This window comes from Dermacentor andersoni, chromosome 1 (assembly GCF_023375885.2).
Source record: "Dermacentor andersoni chromosome 1, qqDerAnde1_hic_scaffold, whole genome shotgun sequence".
NCBI lineage: Eukaryota > Metazoa > Arthropoda > Arachnida > Ixodida > Ixodidae > Dermacentor > Dermacentor andersoni.
In genome coordinates, this window is record NC_092814.1 from 116,934,747 (window position 1) to 116,958,642 (window position 23,896).

General features: G+C 46.1%; 1 protein-coding gene across 2 annotated transcripts in view; it reads left to right on the forward strand.

The window, feature by feature from the left end:
* The first annotated feature begins 2,494 nt into the window (after positions 1 to 2,494).
* The window catches only part of eIF2beta (eukaryotic translation initiation factor 2 subunit beta), a 62,541-nt gene continuing 41,139 nt past the window's right edge, over positions 2,495 to 23,896 (forward strand). The window contains exons 1-4 of one of the 2 annotated variants that reach the window (XM_050191032.3): positions 2,495 to 2,689; positions 7,805 to 7,961; positions 11,232 to 11,326; positions 12,482 to 12,674. In XM_050191032.3, the coding sequence (XP_050046989.1) occupies positions 2,672 to 2,689; positions 7,805 to 7,961; positions 11,232 to 11,326; positions 12,482 to 12,674 (463 nt within the window). In that variant the 5' untranslated portion in view covers positions 2,495 to 2,671. The remainder of the gene's footprint in view (positions 2,690 to 7,804; positions 7,962 to 11,231; positions 11,327 to 12,481; positions 12,675 to 23,896) is intronic. The other variant, XM_050191031.3, reaches the window with a different exon arrangement.

Here is a 23,896-nt window from a genome sequence, read left to right on the forward strand (position 1 = left end):
GAGGGAGAGAGAAGACTATATTGCTAGTCACGGCTAGGTGGCGGCATAGAGTTTCTCACTATAAAGCGCGGGATACATGGAGCGTCCTTTCACGGCGAACATCGCGCGGCGGAAATAGACGCGGCGGGACGACGCCGGCGGTTCGCTGGCTTCGCAACACCTGTAGACGGAAATCTGGCGCCACCGTTTACGGGAGTTTCTCAAGGGGCGCCGTGTATGCGCCGTGTCGTCATGCATGCACACACATTCTATGTGCACACTTACACTCTAAGAACAGTTTACACCCTTTGGAGTGCCCCTTCTGCCACACAACGATAATCGTCATCTGCCTTGATGCGTTTCCTTTCTTTAACGCTGCGAGCCCGGTACTTTCCAGTAACGAACGGCACGCGCGTTATCAGCATGATAGCATTGCCGACAGGAAATGCTATCACGCTGATAACGCGCATGCAGTTCGTTACTGGAAAGTACCGGGCTCGCAGCGTTAAAGAAAGGAAACGCATCAAGGCAGATGACGATTATCGTTGTGTGGCAGAAGGGGCACTCCAAAGGGTGTAAACTGTTCTTAGAGTGTAAAACGGTTGCACGCTTTGGGGTGTTTATTTGTCCCACAACGATAATCGCCATCTGCCTTGCTTGCGTTTCCTTTCTTGAAAACTCGGCGCACGCCACTTTCCTGTCGAGAATGCTGCGTCACACTGATAACGCGCATGCCGTTCGTGACTGGGAAGTACCGGGCTCGCAGCATTAAAGAAAGGAAACGCGGGCAAGACAGATTACGATTATCGTTGTGGGACAAGATGAGCCCCAAAGGGTGTAAATACACCCTTTGGGGGCGTATGAAGGTATACCCTTTGGGGCGTATCTTGTCGTCATAAATGACGGTAATCGTCATTTATTTTGCTTGCGTTTCCTTTCTTGAAAACGGTGCGCTTGCTACCTTCCTGTCGAGAATTCTGTCATGCTGATAACGCGCATACCATTCGTGACTTGGAAATACCGGCTCGCAGAGTTAAAGAAAGAAAATGCGGGCAAGACACACTCCTAAACAAATTTACACCCTTTGGGTCGTATCTTGCCACACAACGGTAATCGTCATATCTCCCCGCCCCCGGCAATTTTTTTCGGGGGGGGGGGGGGGGGAGGTCACCCACTTGACTGTGGACTGGGAGGGGAGGAAAGGAGGGTGGAAGGCTGGGAAGTCTGCATGCTAATAGAGAAATATATGGGTGCGGTGACGCCCCGGTGTGTCACCCCCATGGCTACACTCTTAGGCAAAATTACACCCTTTGGCTTGCCCCTTCTGCCACACAACAATAATCGTTATCTGCCTTGATGCGTTTCCTTTCTTTAACGCTGCGAGCCCGGAACTTTCCAGTAACGAACGGCACGCGCGTTATCAGAAGGCGCACTCCAAAGGGTGTAAACTGTTCTATGCTGATAACGTGCGTGCCGTTCGTTACTGGAAAGTACCGGGCTCGCAGCGTTAAAGAAAGGAAACGCATCAAGGCAGATAACGATTATCGTTGTGTGGCAGAAGGGGCAAGCCAAAGGGTGTAACTTTGCCTAAGAGTGTATAGCCCGCTGGGTCCAGCTTTGGAGCTTTGGGAACGTGACGTCATCAGTTGGTCACGTGGCTTTCTTGCCATCCGATGTTAACGCCGGACCCTCGCAAGATTTTCCGCTTCATAGCGCACATACACTCTTAAGAGAGCTTGCACCCTTTGGGCTCATCTTTTCCCACAACAATAATCGTTATCTTGCCTGCATATCCTTTAACTCTATGCGCCTGGTACTTTCCGGTCACGGACGGCGCGCGCGTTATCAACGTGACATTCCATTCTAACGTTCACGTGGCGCGGATCAGATCACGTGAACAAATTGGGCAGGTTAGGTTAGCTCATGCGCAGAGCTAAAAAGCACTATATACGGAAAACTTGCACACGTACAAGTGCAAAAACTTTTGAGATCGGAATGTGCAACTGCTTTTTCAGCGCGTCACAACGGCCTCTCAAGCTCTTGCACATGAATGGGTCGCATATGACATTACAAATTATAATCGTTGATGTTAGGGTGCATGCAAATGCAGCTGAGCACTTGCCCCGTAAAGCTCGTAGCAATCGGTGAGATTGGTTTCGGGGCGCCGAGTTGTTGGGAATCCAAAGAAGCTTTCACTTTTTTTGTAGCTTTCGAGAGTTTAGACGACCAAAAATCTGGCGTGTTTCCGTTCGAACATCCAAATGCGTAACAACGAAAACCAGTACACGCGTGTGTAGGCGAAAGTTATTCTCGACATACACAACCACACGAGTTGCCGAGAAGTGGTGTAAACATGGCGCCTCCGGGTTCCCTGGTCCCGCCCGGTCGCCGCGGTTGGCTACAGCTGGGGGACTACGTCACGAAAAGTGGGAGGTGCGGGAAGCACGGCATGATGAAAGCGTCGCCAAGCTCTACCGAAGGATATAGAAGTTCCTGCTCCTGTCGCCGCCTATAGTCGCTTTGGTCGCTTGCCGTGCACATGTAATCTCGGCACCAAGTCGGCGAAGTTTCGTGGTAGCCGGGTTGGGTTTGGTGTGTGTTCGCTCTTCGAGCTTGTCCGTCGGGGTTGGTCACCTTGCTGTATTCGAATTTTCTTTGTTCGAGGTTGCTGATTACCGATCTTCCCTCCAGCATGGCAGACGACGAAAGTGTGAGGAAACTTTGCATCTGCATAGCTGCTTGCTTCGGAATCGTAGCGTTGTTTTATGAAGTGCAGTAGCTTTCAAACCTCTGTACCAAGTGAAGATTGCGTTGAACGTGGGTTTAGTCAGGATGTGGGTGATGATACGAAACTTAACGAATCAGTTTTGTCGATGATCTGTTGTAGCGGTAAAACAGAATTCTGCCTGTTTGAAAATTTGCGTCGTGGTTAGGCTTAGCAGAAGCCTTGTCGCTGGCTGGGTAAGTCCAAACCCTTTAGACGGCAGGTAAATGTTGCCTAAAATACCTCGTAGTGGTAGCTCAAAACATGTGACGTTGCTACCGCACGTGGGTCTTGACACATGAGGCTACTGCTTTCCATGTCGTCGGCGATTAAGCGCTCTCTGTAGCAATATGTCGGCGTTGAATCCTACGTGCTTGTAACACGAAGGACACGCTGACTTGCATCTCCGTGCAATAGTATTTTTTTTTTAAACATGCGGGAGCCCACAAAGTATGTATAGGACTGGTGTTCACTTTTTGGCGTGTACCGGCATTCGTTGTGCCTTCGTTAAATGTCCACTCGGTTGCGTCACGTTGACACGGTTCTTGACGTAAGCCATGTGACATGTTGCTTGACCTCGTTGTCATGCGGCCGAATCGTAAAGCGGCTCATTGCAAGCATTGTAACCGAACTTAATGATAGTGTAGGGGGTGTGCACTTCGTTGTTTCTTGCTGTGAAAAATTGGAACTCTAATACCTACATAGAAGTTAAGGTTACGTTTTAATATCCCATGTGAGTGTGTTTTGCACTTGTAGAAATATGACAACTTTGTTCCATGATGTGGTTCCTGTGGTCGTGATAAAGCATTGCTTGCTTGTTCTGTTTGATGAGCAGCTCAAGGCTGATAGAAACAGGTTTTTGGCATATGGGGCACCTTTTTCATCGCTGTTGTTAGTAGTGCCGAAATAAAAATTGTGCATATTTTAGATTGTAATTTCGTGACTTCTGATGTTACATTGCATCGTTAATACATCACTCCTTTGTCCATCAATTGCAGTGAGCACCAATTCACCCTTATCAAGAAAATGAGAATATGAATGTCGAATATGTATTTGCCAGAAGACATTCATTTTAATGGGTCATAAATGGAAGTAGGTGTTTCTTCATTATGCAGCTGAAGTTCCCACATGCTTGCTCGCATGCACTAGGGCACTAGCAGGCACGTCAGTGCTAGTCGCTGTCCTGCCCAACCAAGAGCAAATACATACAAAGAGCTTCACAGGTACTGCCATATTCATGACTGCGGTGGTTGCAGTGAAGTGGGGATCAGGTTCACAAAGGCACCTACATAAAAGTTGGCTTTCTGGTGCTTTAAAAATTGTCCATAATGCAGAAATAAGGCTTCGCATTACTGATACTGTCATTTTGGTTGATTGTAGCAGTCGCCATGACTTGCACCATTGTAATGTCATCTGATGGTGTGCATTGCAAAGGTTCCATTGTGCAGTGATGTGTAGCTAGGCTGGTGAAGCATAGCTTCAGACATTACTTGTGCTACAGTGTCGTAACATTGTACTGGTTGAGTAATACATGCAATGTTTAATGACTGCTATCAATTAAGTGAACCATGCTCGTGTACAGATGTGTTAAAATTTATGCATTGTTAGTAGTGTGTGGCTTGTGTCCATGTAATAAGCATGGGGTCATGGCTATGAAATATGTAGATGTAATGTGGCTGGCATAAGAATAGCACAGAATGTAAGCTTGCTAGGTGAATGTTCCTCCATGCTTCCGCAAGCAGATGTGAGCATGCTTCAGGTTTAAGCTGGAAGCAATGGAGCTAGGATGGACTGGTAAGAGAAAGGTTGAGGTGACATAATGTCTATGTTGATGAGTCTGTGGAGCTGCATCAAACTTGGACTATATTTTGAGATTCCAATCCAGCACTTCAGGTGATACGATTCTGCCCTTAGACGAGGACCTTACTATGTCCTTGCTCAAGACGTGATCGAATCGCACGATGTCGCCCTAAGAGCTGGCCATCGCATAAAGTTTCAATGGATTCCAGGACATTGTGGCTTACACGGAAATGAGCTTGCCGATGAGGAGGCAAAGATGGCCCACATTAATGCCACGCCAGTGTCCATCCCATTCTCACGACCAGACACTAATGCCCTAGTGTACAGATTTCTTCGCGATAATATCGCAGTATATTAGGCCTCGCTAGGTCATTGTCATCACCGCCTTCATGCACTTGACCCAGAGAAGAAAATAAGGATACCACGAACATGAAAAGGTGCAATGCAAGCTTGCTGCACAGATTACGATTAGGTGTGGGCTTCACCCGGCATTACCTACATCTCATCGGCCTGGCGGACAGTCGAAATTGTGAGGAATGCGGTATTCCTGAGACGACAGAACACCTTTTGTGCATCTGCCCGTGATTTGATGTACAGATAAAATCACTGACCGACATCTTGTCAAAATTTGTTGGACCATTAACCGAAAACATTGTCTTTGGACCTTCACCTAATCCTCGTCATCAGCCTGACTGTCTGAAGGCTCTCAAAAAATTATTGTATGGGAGCGGACTGGACAAGAGACCTTGAAGAGTCTTGGTGCATGCAAGATTTTAGCCACCCTCTTCATCCTCATAATCGTCTTCTCCATTCTTTCTTTCTACACCTTTTCCCCGAACGCCGAGTAGCAGGTCAGAACATTGATTCAGGCCGACCTCTCAGCTTTTCTATCGTAATAAATACCTCTCTATCAGTCTTAAATTTCTTCTGAAGCTGAAGTTGGGGTTCGTACACCTCCTTGAAATGCTTGACAACCCTTGAATTTGGAAAAAGAGATTCAATGGCCTTTCAAACTCCTTGAATATATATGTTCCTTGAAATGGTTTGGGGGTGACCTTTGAACAATCAGAAGTACTAAACTCTGCATCGGGGTTATGCTATGGACATTATAGAGAATTCATCCTCGATATCTTCTTTTCAGAGTGTCACTAAGTGACGCAATGTGGCGTGTCCACAGCCACTAATGGCAGGTTTGTTTAAATTACCCCTGTTATTGGCAAAGCTAGATGAAGCCCAAACAATAAAAATACTGGTAGGGCTTGGCGCTCTACAGCTATTTTTGTTGTGCTAGTTAGTTCACACTGCAGCTCTCATGGCTCCATTTCCCTATGTTCTAGAAATGCCTGGTGGAAAGTAAGTTTCAGCCATTTGATTTCAATGTGACGAGCATCTTTGGCTGAAGCTAGACACTACTAACCATCATGCTACAAAGTGATTGACATTACAATGGGAAAGTCAACTAGTTGTGTGTCTTGAACTGGGATTGAAGCTTTCTCAAGCTTAAAACAAAACCTGTACAGTACTGTGCACTAATACAGTGTTGCCCAGTAATGAGTACAGGCATTTGCACAGGCAGTGTTCAGAAAAGATATTCAACTGTTCGTGAAGCTTGTGCCAAAGGTCGGTCTGAAATCTACTGCTAGCTCTTGTTTGAGTGAAAAATATACACAACTAGAAGTATAGCTCGTAATAAGTTGTGCATACTATGTCAAAAACACTGATAGATAAACACAAACCGTGGCTGGAAAAAGTAAAGTTGCTGTTGATATTGCTGATGAGTTTAGTGCAATCATCAAAGCACAGACTTTTGAGCATGTATCAATGTGTGAGGCATTGTTGAGTTGGTGTATATGTCGGATCAGCAAATTAGAAAACCCGACAGATGCTTCTGTGTCTTCACTGCTGATATTTAAAAATCGGCTCCCCCATGTGCTGAAAATTCTCAGATCTGACGAATAGTTAAAGTGCAGTTGTTTCACACTGTGCTCAATGCAGAATTCAAATGGCAATGTTTAATAATGTGTCAATTTAACAATAGAAGGAGAGTCCCCTGACAACTGCCCTGAGCAAACCACTCTGGTTTCCATACTTGGCAAATAAAATCTATGTGTTCCATCCGAAAGCAATGCCTTGCTGTAATTTGTGATATGTAGTGCCTGTTTGGCCATTCTCCCACTTTCAAAAGCAGAACATTGCCAGAATAAATTATTGAGGTCTGTGTGGAAGTGCAGCTTGCACTTAGTGCATGTTTGAATGTTGGGTCATCACCATTTCGCTACAGAGTTTGGTGTATAAGCTGAATTTGGATAGGCCTTACTGATGAAAACTTCTTGGGAGCGTGAAAGTGGGGACTTGCTTGAAAAGGGGATAAGTGGGGTAAACTGTTTCAAGTGTAATTAACTTGAGGTACGGAGGGATGCACATGCATGAACATGGTAGCTGCTGAGGATGCCTTGTCGCTTTGGAGCTTGTATGGGTTACTGTATTTAGCATTGAGACACTTGGTGAAAGACCTTGCCACTGCTTTGATAAATCACTCATCTAACAGTGGCAGCGTTTTGCTAGAATTGCTTGTTAAGGTTGCATTTCTTGCAGCACAATACTATATCAGTTGTTTAGGGTATAGCTTATCACCTCTAGGCTGGTCTGCTGCTTGTCCTCAAAATAAGTAGTAGCCAAATGTTTGTTGGAGGAATACAGACATGGCAGTTTTCACTTCAGTTTTTTGCTTGAAAGTAAGGTTCTCTACCTCAAAACTAAAAGAAGTACTGGCAAGCCCCAGAGTGGCCCTAAATAATTATAATAAACATTCCTACAAACCACTTTCGGTTTTGCTTCCCAGGAGCTGTTTGTCTCGGGGAAGTAATGATACAGAAGGTGGTCATGCGAGAACAGAACATCGTAACGTTTTGGCACCCACTCTGAATTATTAGCAGACCGAGTGAGTCATAGTGAATACCAAAATGTTCTGCTCTCGTATTAACACCTTTGCATCGGGACACATGCAGCTCCTGGGAAACAAAACTGGATCGTAAAAAAGCTATTGTACTACTTTGTTTAGTGTGCTTTTTAGTGTGCTTTGAGGTTTGCCAATATTTTCTCTAGTGTTTTGCTGTTTATTAATTCTCTTGAATGCAAAAAATGAAAAGTAAGAAAATGTCATGTCAGTACTCCTTCAAGGTGACTTATCTAGTTGTATAGCAGAAAACTAGAAAAATTGTAGAAAGCAGTCACTTAAAGTAATTCATGGTTCTTCTGCAGATCTTTGATCCATCATTGAAGAAGAAGAAAAAGAAAAAGAAGACTCCTTTTGACCCCAGTGCATTGGAAGATGGCAGCGCAGCCGATGTTGCTCAAGCAGAGAATGGCATTGAAAAGGAGGATGCTGAAAAAGAGAACCGTGAGGATAAGGATGATGGTGAGTTTTTAGGTGATGTGCCACTGGCACAGCAGTTAACATGGGTCTAGGCTGTTATAGCGATGCCTTTTTTGACACTTTTCGCATTCGTGAGTGGCTGAGTTCGATGCTCTGCCTCGGGTGGAGCGTCACTTCACCGCTGCCGAACGAAAAAAATTGTAGAGAAAAGGAATTGCTACAAATTTGCAGCCCTGCTTTAAGTGTAAATTTTACCTGTCAACACTAGGTGCAGTCGGTCCCTTGACTTATATATCCAAGGTTATGCTTGGCAGCATATCATTTTGGTAAAGGCACATTTTAAATTACGAGTTTCTGTAGTCATTGATAACACATATATAGAGGAGGAACAATGACTATTAAAACTGATTCAAGTCCATGTGTTACGATTTACAACACTGCACAAGCCATTTTTGAGATGCAATGTGTGCCAGTGACCAGATAGCAAAGCATGGTGTATATGCTTTTTGGGCCATGGTGATGTACATTTGCTTCGGCCAACAACAATGTGCTTTGTGCGCCTTTCATTGTAAACTTCCCTTAAATGAAATCTTTCTTTGTGCACAATCATGCTCTGAACAAACTTTTAATCATTGAGGACTACATTATCTAAACTGCTTGCAAGTGACAAAATAAGAACCTCTATGGAAATATTTCATGTAAAAGATCATTCGCGGATAGTCGACCTTTTGCATTGTACTGTGGCACCACCTCATTGACTCTGCGAGAAATTAAATGGAATGCAGATGTACTGTGGGAAGCATGGTAAAATTTTTTGTGGGTTTATCAGCTATTTTGACTATCTTTTCGTTACCATCAAAAGAAGCTCCCTAGGCAAGGTTTTGTCTCTGCCATAATGTTGATTCTTGCCACCAAGCTAAAAGCTTTGACTTTGGACAAGCAACTTCATTAGGACTTTGCAAAGCAAAAAAGTGAGTCCCGATATTTAGTCCTCATGTAAAATTTTCCAGAGTATTTCCGCCATTTGTCAGCATGTGCACTGCCATTGTGACAGTCAAGGTACTGTATTTGAACAGTAGTCTGCTGTATTTCAAAGGTCCATAGTGTAAACATCTGTCTTTGCTCTGTTACGAGAGGCAACAAAGGCTTATTGATAATCACTAGGCTGATTAAGTGGCTGCACAACTAAAGTCAAATGTTCTGTTTTTTACTACGATTAATGGTGAATTCCACTGGTTAATCTGGTGCATGTTTTTTTGCTCCGTGGCAAAGAAATAGAATTCCATTGGACGATCTAGAGCAAGTTTGCATTTTCCACTAGTCGATATAGATCAACTGGCTCCACAACGAGGCGCTCCTCGTTGATCCGCCGAGCAGAGATGGATTTCACTGGAACTCTGATGATGTGTTGGCATCACTTCCGGGTTGGTCGTGTGGCTTGGCTGTTTTCAGCCCTTTTTGATGTGTTATTTGGCAATTCTGTGCAGTTGTTTACATTATCAAAATGGCGTCGTTCAACTGTGCGGCAGTGCTTCTTGCCTTGACCGATTCTGACACCAGCACTAGTTCCTAGGAAAGTAGCAGCAGCGACAACTAGCAGTTGTACGTGATTTACAAAGTAGTATTTAAGGTGCAAATAAATAAATAGCGACATGGCTGGCGGAAATAGCGGTTGCCGAATTTGCGTTGTGCTCCCTGCCGTAGCATGTTTTTATTTCACTTATCAATCTGGATTGGGCCCCCCTGTGCCGAATTTTTTGATCTCTCGTGAATTCAACCCCCCCCCCCCCCCCCCCCCCCCCCCGCCTTAGATCGACCAGTGGAATTGGTCCTAACTTTTCTCGCCGAGAAAGCACTTGGGACAGACTTGAGAGAATTAAGCGAGGTCAGCAGTAAGTAGAGAACAGTAAAATCTCTTTTAAAGAACAGTAACCTTTCTTGGACATGGCAGTAATGTTTCCTTGTTTGAGCTCATGAGGAAGGACATTTGATAGCACTATGTTATGAAGTATAGCAGGAAGAAAATCTGGTATCAGATGAGTGATCATTCTTTTAATATGGAGATTGCATGCCATCCAGCCTTGCAGAATCCACATGAAAGGTAACACTTCTTAAGGTGGTGTTGGCAACATGAAAAATGAATGAGAGGTGAGCAAATTATGCTTGGTGATCATGTTTTAGGGTGGCATCAGCAGTTTCTTTCAGATGGCCGTAAATGTTATTGTGAAGCTATTACTTTTTTTTTTTTGCTTGTCCTTCTGTGAGAGCGAGAATCGAAGTCTGCCCAACATGGATAGGAATTTTGAGAGAGGTCTTTGTAGGCAGGAAGTGCAAGTCACTGAAGACCAATGGACAGTGGTGATAGCATCAGATAACAGCTTCAAATAACCTGCATCAGATAACATGAGTTGCTGGTCATGCTTCACAAATAACAAAAAGTCATTCTGGTCCTTTGATTTGTTGTGAAACACTAGCAGGAGCAGCACGTCATCAGCATTGAATGTTATCTGTGCTGGTGGCATGCATGATTTGCTGCGGTTTCAAAATTGTGATCCTTGGCTAGTAAGTTTTGAGATGCCGTTGTGCACGACTCGCATTCATTGGTGTGATTTGTTTGTGTTAAGTGCACTGCCATCATGCTCCCTGCATGGTTGTGTAACTGGGGTGCCCAAAGGCTGCATTGCAATGCTTTCTGTACTTTGCATATTCTGCATACACATGCATTTAGTGATAATGAAAGTTTGTCGGGGCTTCTGATAAGTGCTTAAATCTCTTGGTATTCGCATGTTGATAGCAGCTTAGCACTTGGTAGGGAGTCCATCTGGATGGAAGCAAAATGTTGTAAGCTCTAGAGTAACATATTGTGTGGCCTGGGCTGCTAGTGTAACGTTGTAATAGTGTCATGCCTATATTCCAAGGCAAGTGCTCAAGGTCCAAGTGTTCCTGAAAGTATGCATACCTAGGAATGATTAGTCTGTTGTTGCAGCGTCAGTGTTATGGAAATGCTGAAGTAATATGCACCTTCTAGATATAGGTACACAATATTTTAAGAGTGGTGCTTGAAATTGACTACGACCAGTAGGGTTTTCACATGTGTGCGTCAGTTCTATACTGTCTGTGTATGGAAGTGGTTTGTCTTGATTGACCCCAGTCCACCAATGTGCACAGCAATTTCTGTATACGTGTAGGTGGCGAGTTGTTGTAATTTGACATTGTACAAGTTCATTGCTTGCACGCTGTTTGTCAGTTTAGTGAGGGTCAGGTTTTTTGCCAGTCCAAAAGCAATGGTGCCTTTTTTGTATGTTTGTGCAGACCCCACCCTGGACTTGGATGACTTTTCTGGACTGAAAAAGAAAAAGAAGAAAAAGAAGCCATTCAGCTTAGATGATATGGATGCTGCTCTTCCTGTAGGGGTCACTTCATGCATTTTTCTGCAATTCAGTTTGTCACTTGTACCCTTGTTTTCATTGGCAAGATGGTTTCTTTGCTTTCTGAGTACCATGCAACTGCTGCAAAGACTTCTTTGTCCACTCCACACCATATCATAGCGTTCGTTGCCAACTCCCAATGAAGCAGCACTAGTTAAGACTAGTTAGTGGCAGTGCTGGCACCCGTAGTGCTGATAATTTATTCCTCTGAGTAGTCCTCGCCAATGATAGGGATGCAGTTCATGCACAGGGGCTAGACTCGTGGCCGTAGAAGTGGCAGTGTGCCAGCAGTCACCTGACTCGCTGAACAGAATGCTCACAAGTGCTCACTGGACAGAATGGCAATAGTTAATGTGTAGGAAGAAAGTCCTGAGATGGGAGTTCACACAGCATGGCCTAAATTGCCAGTACCATGCACTTGAGGTTGCATGCGACACCTGCACTTAGTGGCATTACGACAATGTATGATGCATATAGGGCTGTGCGATGAGCAAATGTGAAACTCGTCCATGGCATTGACCCTTGGGAAATTGTAGGTAAATATAACATCTCACCAACAGACAGCACTAAGGAAAAGTGTTAATCTTTTGCACAGCTGGTATTGTAAAGAAAAAATCTTTCACATGAACCTTATTTTCTTAAACTGGCCAATTTGGACATTTTTACAAATCCGGCTGTGTTCGAAAAATTGGTCATAAGAAAATTACTAATTGTGTACTGACTAATCTAGAACATAGTTCTTGGTTTTAAAATTTGTCTTGAAATCTAACTTATTTGTGAAATTATATATGGTTGTGCGTTAATGAGTTGCTAATTCATGCTTTTTTGTTGCTATATGACATGTTGCTGCATACAACAAATGAATGCTTTTTGTGTTTAGCCTTGAACCTATACTAGCATCTGTGACTATGGGTTCAATCAAGAAAGGTTTTACTAAAATACCAATGTGGAATTTCAAATTTGTGTTTGGGTGTCAGATTTCTGCAACAAGCGATAATTACTTGTGTGGCAGGGTCCAAGCCATTGACGAAGGTAGAAAAAAAAAAAAAAAAAAAGGAGAATGAAGTAGATTGTTACAAAATAGGGCCCCTATTTGCAGTTACAATTTATCTTGAAATCGACAAATATGTGCAGGAAATGGAACCGAAGGAAGAATTATCTGTTATGGCTGATGAAGATAGGGACGAGGAGCGGGATGGCGCTTTTGATGACGACTTGGACTTCAACCTTCCCAAGAAGAAAAAGAAGAAGAAGAAGATCACATTTGATGCAGTCGATACAGAAAGTGGTGCAGCTGGAGATGACGAAAATGATGATACAACATTTGGTGAGTGTAGCACTTTCTCACATGTGTTTGTCAATGCACTGCATGTATTTTTGCTTATACAACAAGTATTTTTGTTGCTGCATTCTATTAAAGGTTAGTGGTTATAACTATGTAAATGCAATAAATTTTGCGCAGGTTTGTAACTGCAGTATATGCTGCTTGTGGTGCAATACCATACCTGTCAACCCGTGAACATAAAAATTTGTAAAAAGCTCGTGGACATCGCAAAAGGGGAAGGAGGGAGTGGCTACGCATGCATTTTATATAAGGGCTCCTCGCCAGGTCTGGCCATTTTGAGCTGACGAGCACAGAGCATACAATGTGCGATAACTATTGTGTCTGCAAAGTACTACATTGCTACGCGCCGTGGAAAGATCTGAAATTTCAAATCAAATGCGCCGTTTTCCCTTCTCGCCGTCGCGGTGCTGCAAGCCGGAAGATGACGTACACATGATCGCGCTGTGACGTTGTTTGTGGTGACACGTGACTTCGAGAATTATTCCAGCCAGCATTTGTTATATGTGTAATATGTTGCTAGAATAGATGAATTAAATCTTGGAGAAATAATAAAACACACAAACTGCATGTCTCCATGTTTTTTTTTACTTCGCGCCGCAGCAAAAGAGATGTACTTCTGTTTGGTCTGCTTATTCCCACGTCGTGCAGTCGTGCGTGCAGACACCAAAACTATGTCATTTTCTACCGTTTTCTAGCGCGGGATCATGCTCTGTGATTCGATTGTGTCTATCTCAGTATTCATGTAGCACAGATTATACCGCCAGCCAGTGCATAGTGCGCAAAATCATGTGCTGCGCGAAATGACAGTCGCAACAGCTCCCATGCAATGCCGTCAGTGGAAGTGCGCCGCGCTGAAAAAAAGTAAGGGGGAAAAAAATGAAGGCGGGGCCCGTGACGTATGCGTCGCGCGATCCTCGAGGTCTGGTATGTGAGAACACAGGGAAGGAATTTCGCTTGCGGAGGCTAAACAGGGCGAGTGGAGAGAGTGTCTGTATTTGCGGTGAAGCTCTCCTTCTGAAATCATGGGTTCGCGACACTGAAATATTTCAATTCCACCCCCCCTCCCCTCCAATCGTTTCAGAGTCACATTTTTTATTGCAGATTTAAATTATTCAGGGCAACTTATGTCTAAAAGTAATTATTTTGTGTTGCACAGTACACTGACGCACTTTGAGCTTGTAGGGCTCTAGCAGGCTGAAACACATTTTTTTGTCTTCGTATTGCCTAGTGTTTTAACACATCCAACAAGCGAGTGAATGAATGTTTTATTTGCTGAGCACTCCACTACTGAATCGAACCTTCGGACACATCAAAGCTCATGTGCAATAGCACATGTTTATCAAAGGGATATAACATTGCAGTTTGACCACGAACATGCCCCGCAACTCAGTTGCCAGAGAGCATGCTCACTTTACACCAGCGCCTTATTGTAGGGAAGCAGAACCAAAATCAAGCTTGTGGGGCCCTAGCGGCGGCCGAGAGGTGCTTTGGCATTTTGCTATTGCCTAATGTATTAAGATGCCAAGGGGAAATTGAACCAGCTAAATTGGTGTGCAATGCCTGAATGTGATACTGCCAGAGCGAAAGTAGATGCTCACTTCGCTTGTGAATCAAGGCCATTTGTCAACAGAGCTCACTATCAATGCAGTTGGGTGCCCCCCCCCCCCTCATCGTCCTCCGAGTGGCTGTCAACTGAAGCCTCGGCTATTTCTTATCCTTGACTGCAAATGGCGGTAGTTGTCTGCTTCTTCACCCATGAAAATGACGAGACAGAATACAAAAAATCACCGCCCCTTCCAGTCCGTGAAGATGGTCGAACAGCGAAGCAGTGTTACACTGAGTGTTGCACCATGCAAGTCAAAACTTCGCAAGCAGTCTCTATTGTAAATCTTTAGTTTCACCAGTTTTTCACCTCATTTTCGCTTTTGCGTGCTTCACGCGGTGAGCATGCTTAAGGAGTGCTTCTTTTTGGGGGTTATCTCTGGCATCTGGCATTAGGCATCTCTGGCACGCAGCTCGGGGTAGGCCCTACGATGACGAGCCCGTTCACGAGCCAACTTTTGTTGACACTCTTCGTAGGCAGCTTCTTAGTACGCACTACTCGTGGTCTTCCCATAGTTGTAGCTGGGATGGAATGTGCGGTACCACTATTCCAAAGCTCAATATATTATGTGGAAGGCCCACCACTGGAGATGCAGGCGCTGCAATCGTGTTGACAATTGGTTGGATTGGTTTGACGATTGATGTGACTGCCGCACTTCTTGCTGGCGTAAGAAATGCCTGCAGCCATGCGCTCCTTCCTACTATTGCGTTTCAATCGCTGGGCACTGTTCGTTTGTCACAAACCGCCAGCATAACATTTGTTTCTTTTGCGGCAGGATGGAATCTATCGTTGATAAATATGATGCAGATTTGGCTTGATAGCCGAAAATGCACTGTGTGACAACCGTATAAGATTCACATATAAGATAGCATTTCTTTTCCTCTCCTGCAAGGTCACATGGCCCCTTTTTAGCGAAGTCTGATAATGACGGCACAACGTCTGCATGAACAGCTTCGCTGTCAAAACTGGCTTGACTCTGAGAAGAATGCTTTGCATGAAAATCGTTCCCAGCAGGCTGCGACATGACTTCAGAGCAACACAAGGATGCCTGGATTAGCACTGTTATTCGCTTCCTTTCAAACCCGTTGACTCTGAAACCACCTTGTCAAGCTTTGGGCCGTCAAGCTTCTAATTTCAAAATGCGGGATGGCCTCCTCTATCGCCAGAACTACCTCTCTGATGACCGCAAGGGGTTGCTGGTCATACCTCGACATCTTCATGGTGAAATATGTTCTGCCTTCCACGCTGACCTACAGTAAACACATGTGGGTGTCTTCAAGACATACACCTGGTTTCGCTCCAGGTTTTATTAATATGGCATGCACGCCTTTGTGTCCAAGTACATTAGATTGTGCCTCAAGTGCCAACACCACAAGGTTCCTTCTCAGCATGTCTCTGGTCTACCCCAGCCAATCCCGTGTCCTGCCAGGCCCTTCGATCGCATAGGCACTGACTTGTATGTACCCCTTCCCAGCATGGCTTCCGGAAACCGTTGGATAGTCGTCGCCATCGACCACTTGACGAAATACACAGAAACGGCCGCCCTGCCTGCTGCCATAGCTCGTGATATAGCATCCTTTCTCCCGAAAAACTTCCTTCTCCGTCATGACGCACCTCGCGAACTTCTGAGTGATAGAGGATGTGTGTTGCTCTCCGAAGTCGTACATGCACTCCTTGCCGAATGTCTCATCGTTCATTGCGCTACCACTGCCTACTGTCCTCAAACTAAAGGTTTGATGGAAAGATTTAACCGCACCCTTGGCGACATCCTCTCTAAATACGTCTCCTCTGATCACACTGATTGGGACCTTATTTTGCCGTTCATGACATACACCTACAACACTGCACCACAGGCGACCACAAACTTTTCCCCATTCTTCCTCTTGTATGGCCATGAACCTTAGACTACGCTCGACACCATTCTTCCGTACCAACCCGACTCATCTGAATGTACGCCTATCTCTGAAGCTGCCTGCTGCGTCGAGGAATGCGGTCAGCTCGCCTGTTTCTTTACAACTGTCGACCAATGGCAACAAAAGTCATGACGTGATGACCACTTGCATTGGCACTTTCTTCGAGATTCCCTTGTGTGGCTTTCGGTTCCAGCTGTTCCTGCTGTCCTCTTCCAAGGTTGTCTCCAAATATCAAGGACCCTACCGTGTTGTAGGTTAGACATCACCTGTGAACTATATCGTCGAGCCTGTCACGCCACCTATGGACTAATGCTGTCGTGGTCGTGAAATTGTGCACATTGTTACATCTCAACACAGCCAAGGGCATTAATTAGATGTTTACCACGAGGCAACCCCGCTCATTCATCAGCACCTATCCAGAAGTCAACACAGCATTGGCACCAACAGTTGATGGGTCAACAAAAGGAGCCCTCTCCCTGGACCTGACAGCCTAAACTAATTGATGAATAGGGCCAGCGTTGAATGCTAAAGTGGGAATGGCTTTGACCTGAGATTCCCAGGTTGGTAAATATGCGGGGGAAGGTACAAAATCAGAGGCAGAGTTCAGCGGAACAGTGCAATATCATAGATGGGGTATTGCGACCGACTCTACAATTGTAATTGGCCGCGATGGTAATCAGATTCCCTAGTCTAGTTGCCTAGGGAAGACGACGGTATTGAAAGTGGAGACTTTTGGTGCAGGGAAGTGGTGCCGTCCTGTCCTGATGTGAATGCAGATGTTTAATATGCTCTTCATGGAGTGGGCTTTCGTATCTGGAGCCAGTTTAAGTTGTGTAAAATAAACCCTTTTTCTTTCATTTCTACTATCGGACGTACTCGTCGATGGGCTTGGTGGATTCCTGGCCCAAACGCCACCTTGAGCCACACAATTTACAGCGCCTGAAGCCTTGTTAGGACCCACTGATACTATGTTCACCAGGAGTCGCTGAGATGGCTCCTTTTCCGATGGGGGCATCAGTAGTGAAGAGGAATGCATACCTGCCAACCCTCCCGATTCGCCTGGGAGACTCCCGATTTCCGAGTGAACTTTCCGATTGTACGATCACTATCTTATATCTGCGGAAAAGTGGTCTCTGTTCGTGCAATAATGGTTTTTGCGAAACCGGCACCACTGAACCTACAGCCGCGTCGTAATCGTCAGCATCACCAACAACGGCAGCACTAGCACCATCGGTATCATCGAATAAGCAGCCGACTACAGCGCCTAGTAAGCCGACCAAAGCCAGAGCCAATGTACTTCTTGCATTTCATGCTCTGTGATTTCATGCATGCCTTCCTCCATGGTATAGTGTACTAGCACATCTTACAGTGGCTCGAGCGGAGGTCCTATTGGGCGTCGCGTACCTGCTTTGGAAGAAAGTAGCGGTGGCGCTGTCGTCGTTCGCACTTAAAGCGAGTGTGCACCGCTTCTGCTTCTGCACGTGGTTTGTTGTTGTCGCGGAGCATTGATTCTTTCGTGCCTTTTCCGGCGTTGGTGTTTACGATGCCGCCCAAGCGGTGGGTAAACCACTGTTACGTGCCAGCAGCGCAACTGGCTACGCATATCACTGACTGCAGCTTCTGCTACAGTCAGTGATATGCCTGAACAAGGACATAGCTATAATTTCCAAAGAAGTGACTCAAAACTGACATATTATGCGGGTGGTTACGTGGCGAGGAAGTGTGTTTTAAAGTCTAAGTGCCTTGTCTGCACAAATGAGCTATTACTTCCTGGCTCGGAAGGGAAGATGTTGAATACAGCGGTGTTCACAAGAGCCTGTGACTTCGGTGGCTTGCTCTATCCCTCGGTGACACTGTTCTAGTTCATTAGTAGCCTCGAGGGTATATTTACAGGCTATTTCAGCTCCAACAAGCTGCACCAAGACAGCATCATGGATTTGATGGCTGTCATACACAGCAAAGAAATCGCAGCTATTGGATGTAAGGAACACAGAAGTCTGACAGCTAACATGATTGGATTTTGTATAGTGAAGGATACACTTTTATATTAAAGGTTTAAACAAGTCTCTTGATGCTGCGTGCAGAAAGTCGCAGTGTAAAGTTAAAATTCTCGTGTGCTTGATGCCATGGCGCTACCAAAGTCGAAGAAAAGGTATTTGCAGAAGTTATTGCAAACTCCTGAATTTCCATGCTTTTTAACATCAAGAAAAGGAGAACATTTTGCATTTTGTAGAACGTTTGGATGCGACTTTGGCGTGTCTCACGGTGTCAACGGCGACTTGAAACTGCACGTTTCCACGGCGAAGCATCAAAGCTATGTTCGTACCACTGAGCAGCAAGGCAACATAGTGAACTTTCTCCGGAATAAGTGCGACGACAGTGTCATACGTGTGGAGTGCCTGTTTACGGGATTCCTCATCGAACGCAACCTACCCCTTAGTGTCAGCAACTACGTTGGGCCTCTTCTACGGAAAATATTTCCGAAATGAGACGAGTCGAAGCGCTATGGATGTAGATGCAACTCTGAAACGCAACTATGAAGAACGCGGAGGCGGCCAACCTGAAATTTCACAGGCATCGCTCTGGAGTCTTCGTTTCTTTATTCAGAGTTTCCCTCAGCTGCTGCCCCGAGATGCCAATGAATCTGCTGAAGACGCTTTAGATGCTCTCGAAGCTGAGTTTGACACATTATAGGCGTACAGTCTTCCTGAGGACATTCTTAATGGAGAAAGGTGGGACATGCAGTGGTCTATGGTTGGAAAAATGAAAAACACTCATGGAAAACATGTTTCACCGAGTTGCTAAGGCCACCGGAAGTTTAAACAGTAATGCACCGCCCCCATTGGTGCGAATAAAGTCTCCAGATTTTTGATGTCGCCAGGTTGGCAGGTATGGGAATGCTCGGAACTGCAGCCATATAGCCAGTTCTCCAGGGAGGCGCGAGCTCGAGATTGCTTGGGCTGCTCTTGTGCTCTGTCCCTTATTTATTAACTCGCATAATTTTTTCGCAAAATTAATGAAATTCAGATAACTTGCTGTGTTTGCATAGATATAACGTGCCGCAGAATGTGTCATGTTAAATTAGGGTTCGGGACATGTATAATCATACTTTTTCCTTTCTCACAGAGACTGAAAATCCCCTCTTGCGTTATTTGTGGTCACCTTAGTTGCATGCAATTAAGCATGATTTATTTTTTAAATTATTTTGACACTTAGTAATTCCATTTCAGTTTCCATTCTTATCATGTGTCGTTCCAAGGAGCCAATTCCAGCAATGACAAACGGCCATAATAATGAAAAATTAAGTGGATTATTAGAGAATACAGCCCCTCGGGCACAGTGCAAGCGAGGCATACCAAACCACATGCAAACTCAGTGGTGCACATTCATAGGGGGGGGGGGGGGGGGGGACTAGTGTGAAACTTTCAGTAATCGGTGTTGTTCACTGACCAAGTTATCGCCTGTCTCGCAAAAAAAGATGCACACACGGAAGTATCACCGGTTTGTGAATATTTGCCTGCGAACAAGGGGATTGCATGCTTACAGGAAAGCCATGTAGGCGAGCATCTCGTGGTAACAGGTTCAGAGATAAGAAACTACATAGCAATCAGTTTTCAAAAAGCTCCTGATTGAAATATGTGCAACAATGCCAAATATAAAGTGTGCAGTTTTGGACGTGAGCATGTGATAGTAAACTAAGTGAAGGGGGGGAATGATATACTCTTTAATCACCACGATGGCAGCCACTGTAGAGTGAACCGAAAAATCCATCCTGGTGGAAGCAGAACAGCAATAAAATTTGTGGGGGTCTAGTACCACAGGAGTACCGACCACCGTGGGTTTGGGCTTGGCTAGCCACAGGGTCGTGCGTATTGCCCTAAGTTACCAGAAGCTGTTTGTCTCCGATGACAAAAAATACTGAAGGGGTGCCACTAGCACTTCTGTGCGAGAGGATGGCTCCCCACGACACAACGCTAGGAAAGTCCCTGCAGCCATACTGCTTGCTCTCGTGATAACAGTCTCCGTCAGCTTGGACCTCCAATACCTGTGGCTCAGCATAGTATGCGCAAGCACTAGGCACTGCTCTTCGGTTAGCATTCAGAAAAGGATCCAGACAAGGTAAGCGCTTGCTGTACATGCAAAGTCACCGTAAGAGAGCTCAAGTCCGAGACACTAACGAAGGGGCTGACAGATGTGAGGAAAATGTGTACGTACCCAGTGCTGCCCTGAAGAGATCTCCCTCGCAGTCGGTGCGAGGGAGATCTCTTCAGTGCACAGCAGGTGAGTGCCCGCACAAGAGCACCTAGGGCCAGGCCACCTCAATCCCCACAAATTGCGACACAAATTTTTAATTTTTTTTGAAGTCGTGGGAGGTTGCTGCGCCTTGAGAGCAATACTGGGCAGTGTTTAATTCTAAAAAGATGAGCTTTTCAAATGTTTGGTCACTGCCGTCTATGTTTTTCTGTGACCAGTTTGGACTTGTTTGCACAGCTGTACTATCGTAGCAATATGAGTGGAAACACGCAAACGCGTGGCAAATAGCCTCGAAACCGGGTTAGTTCGATACGCGGATGGCGCTGTCGAAAACGGAAGGGAAAGGGGGGGGCACTCTTCCACTAACTCTTGGCACTCCCGCCTTGCTAGTGTTGCTATGAAACGGCTGCTGATTGTGTTTCACCGGCTGCTAGCGTTGGTAAGGCGGTTATAGCACGCAGAGCGTGGCAGTGTGTTGCTTATAGTTCTGTGCAAAATATCTCTCTATGACACACATGGAACATCTGGCAGTAATACCGGCTTAGTACTATAGTGCCTGTAATAGCATTCACGCGCAGGAAAAAGTATTTTTTTATACCTATTTTGCTGTATCCTGGTTCTCGTGAACGGAGAGAAGTTGCACACAGCAGTCAGTTGAAAAGTATTTATTGGGCGTTTGCGACATGGTAACAAACTTTGAATGCACATAAAAAAAGTACCCCATTATATCAGCATCAGATTGCCCTTTTCTTGCACGTTTGGTGGGCTAATAACTGCTCATGGCTCCGCTGGCTTGAATGATGGCCTCCATTCTTTCTGGCAGAGACCCATAGAGAGCCTCGATGAAGGCTGTGTCACCTTGAAGACTTTTCCACTGTTCTTGTATAGCGTCCCACAGTTCATCAGCGATTGCCAAGTACAAGGTGTGGGGTTCTCCTCCCTGCTCTTGGGACAAAGGAACGACAACACAGTAGTGCAAACAATCACAAGGGCATTTATTGCACCTTTCATAGATCAATGCCTGCCAGCCGAGTTGCTATCCACAAAACATGCCGATGGGCGCGCGACAAATCTAGAGGTCCGACTCACCGCGACCGGATAGCGGGCGAATATGTTCGCCCCATGCTGGATCCCAACGCCTGTTCGTTCGTGCGTACGGTCACGCGAACAGTGGTGCGTTCGAAGGCGGCCACGCGAGACAGTCTCGCAGAAGCATGGATCGGCGCACGCGCGGCACGGCACGTCCGCACTGCTTGCTGTCCCGACCCAAAGAGGCAGCCTGTTCTCCCCTGCGCCCCCAAGTAACCCTGCCGTGAGGCGGCGTTAACAGCGCAACACTCGCGCCATCTCTCACACTGCGCCTCAACCACTCCGACCGCCGCGGGCGCCAGGCCACGCGAGCCGTGCAGGAAAACAACATATCAGGGGATGCGTGAGAGTCCCGCATCCCCACAAAGGAGAGCGTGGAAAGGTTAGCCTTCATACATGCCCAAACATGCTCTATTGTGCTCACGTCTGCACCCTTCCCACACCACTCCAGGTGCATTACCCCTTGTTCATCTAAAAGACATGTCTCAACCTTTGCTGTATGTGCAGGAGACAAGTCCTGTTGGAATAGATAGTACCCACCTGGGTGTGGGCCATTCAGTGCATATGGGATCATCTCATGCTCCAGCAATGTGCAATACGCAACACTAGTAAATCTCCCAGAGACTCTTACAAGGGAACTTAGGCTGTCACACGAAATAGCTGCCCACACACTTACTGACGTGCATCCGCTTATGTTCTACGGACAGAAGCGTGTGCTCTCCATGCGCCACACTCTTAACGCGACAGCTTTAAGGAGCCTGTGTTGCCAAAAATCTGGTGCCGGTGTCCCGCGTCCGTAGTCAGACGTCACATCACCAAAAAGGTATTCGAACCACACATACCCAGGCCGTTCATGTGATGCAAGGAATTCACTGAACTAATTCAATTTCTCAAGCTAAAATACGTGCAAAAGTCGTAAACTACGACTTGCACACAACCTACAGACATGATAGCTCTTGGATTGTAACTTAAATGTACAAGAAAACATAATTCTGTTATGCGAAAACTCAAACCTCTTTCCCAGCATTTCTACAAAGCACAGACCGGAGACGGCGTCCGACATTTGCACACGCCAGCATGTAAATATCCCAGAGTCCACTGAGCAGTGCGCCCGCGTACTTGACAGACTTCCAGATGGCGCTCGCCTCTGCCACATTGCGGTCCTTGCAAGAGGCCGCATTTTGACCAGAAAGCCTTCGTGCATAGCATTCGCCGCGAACGTTTCCCAGTAAATATAACAGGTGCATACGCTGCAGTTGCTGGGAAGCGCGAAAAGCAGTTGGGGGGAATCTTTGGATGCCATCGTGTTCCACTCTTAAAGGCGAAGCTTAAGCATCCTCCAAATTTCTTTTGCTGGTACCAGCGGCTCGAGAAAGTAGATTCATCGGAGGTGACATATTTCCAATCCGCCATCCTCCAGCTGCAGTGATTGACAGCGAACTTCAGGCAAGCAGTTTTGTTGGCAGCTGTGAGAAGGGGCTTCTGAACTGCAATGCGACTTCGGAGTGCGGCTTTCCTTAACCTTCGTCGTACCGTGCTGTCACTTACATTTGCCAGGTTGAGAGTACTGTGCATGTCCTTTGCAATTTGAAGTGGCTTCTCATTGACTGCAGCAGCAATTTGTAAGACTTGGTCCATCGGCGTGGTGCGGGGGTCGCCTCTTGCATGCCACATCCTTCATCTCGGTATGCTTGGACTATCCTGTTGACGGTCTTCAACTGGCAGCCTGTCAAGGCAGCAATGTTGCGCTCCATGTAACTTTGACAATTTGACGACTTCTTCCCGCTTATGCAAAGGCACTTGCGACATTGTTAGGCGCTGAAACACAGATGACTGCTGGGCACAGGCAGCCGTGGTCTACTTCATAAGCATGTTCCATGAAAAAAAAAAAAATAGAATGGACATATCAATGCTCAGCCAACACCACCTAGATATAAGCAAATCCTGTGTATCACGGCAGGCTACGTCATGGCCGATCCCCCAGTAGTTAGTGTGGGGATGCGCGACCCTAGCGCCTCCCCTGATGTTTTTCCCGCATAGCGCGCCTCCTGTAGTGCGGCTTCGCCGCATGGCCTGCGTGATGCTCGCGGCGGTCGATGTGGTTGGGGCGCAGTGCGAGAGATGGCGCGAGTGTTGCGCTGCTAACGCCGCCGACAGGCGGGGCTACTTGGGCGTCGGAAGACAAGGCGCTCTCTCTTTGGGTTCGGGAAGCGAGCGGGACGGACGTGCCGCCCGCGCGTGCGCAGACCGTGCTTCTGCGAGACCGTCTCGCGTGGCCGCCTTGGACACCGTTGGCGTGACCGTACACGCGAACGACCAGGCGTTGGGATCCAGCATGGGGCGAA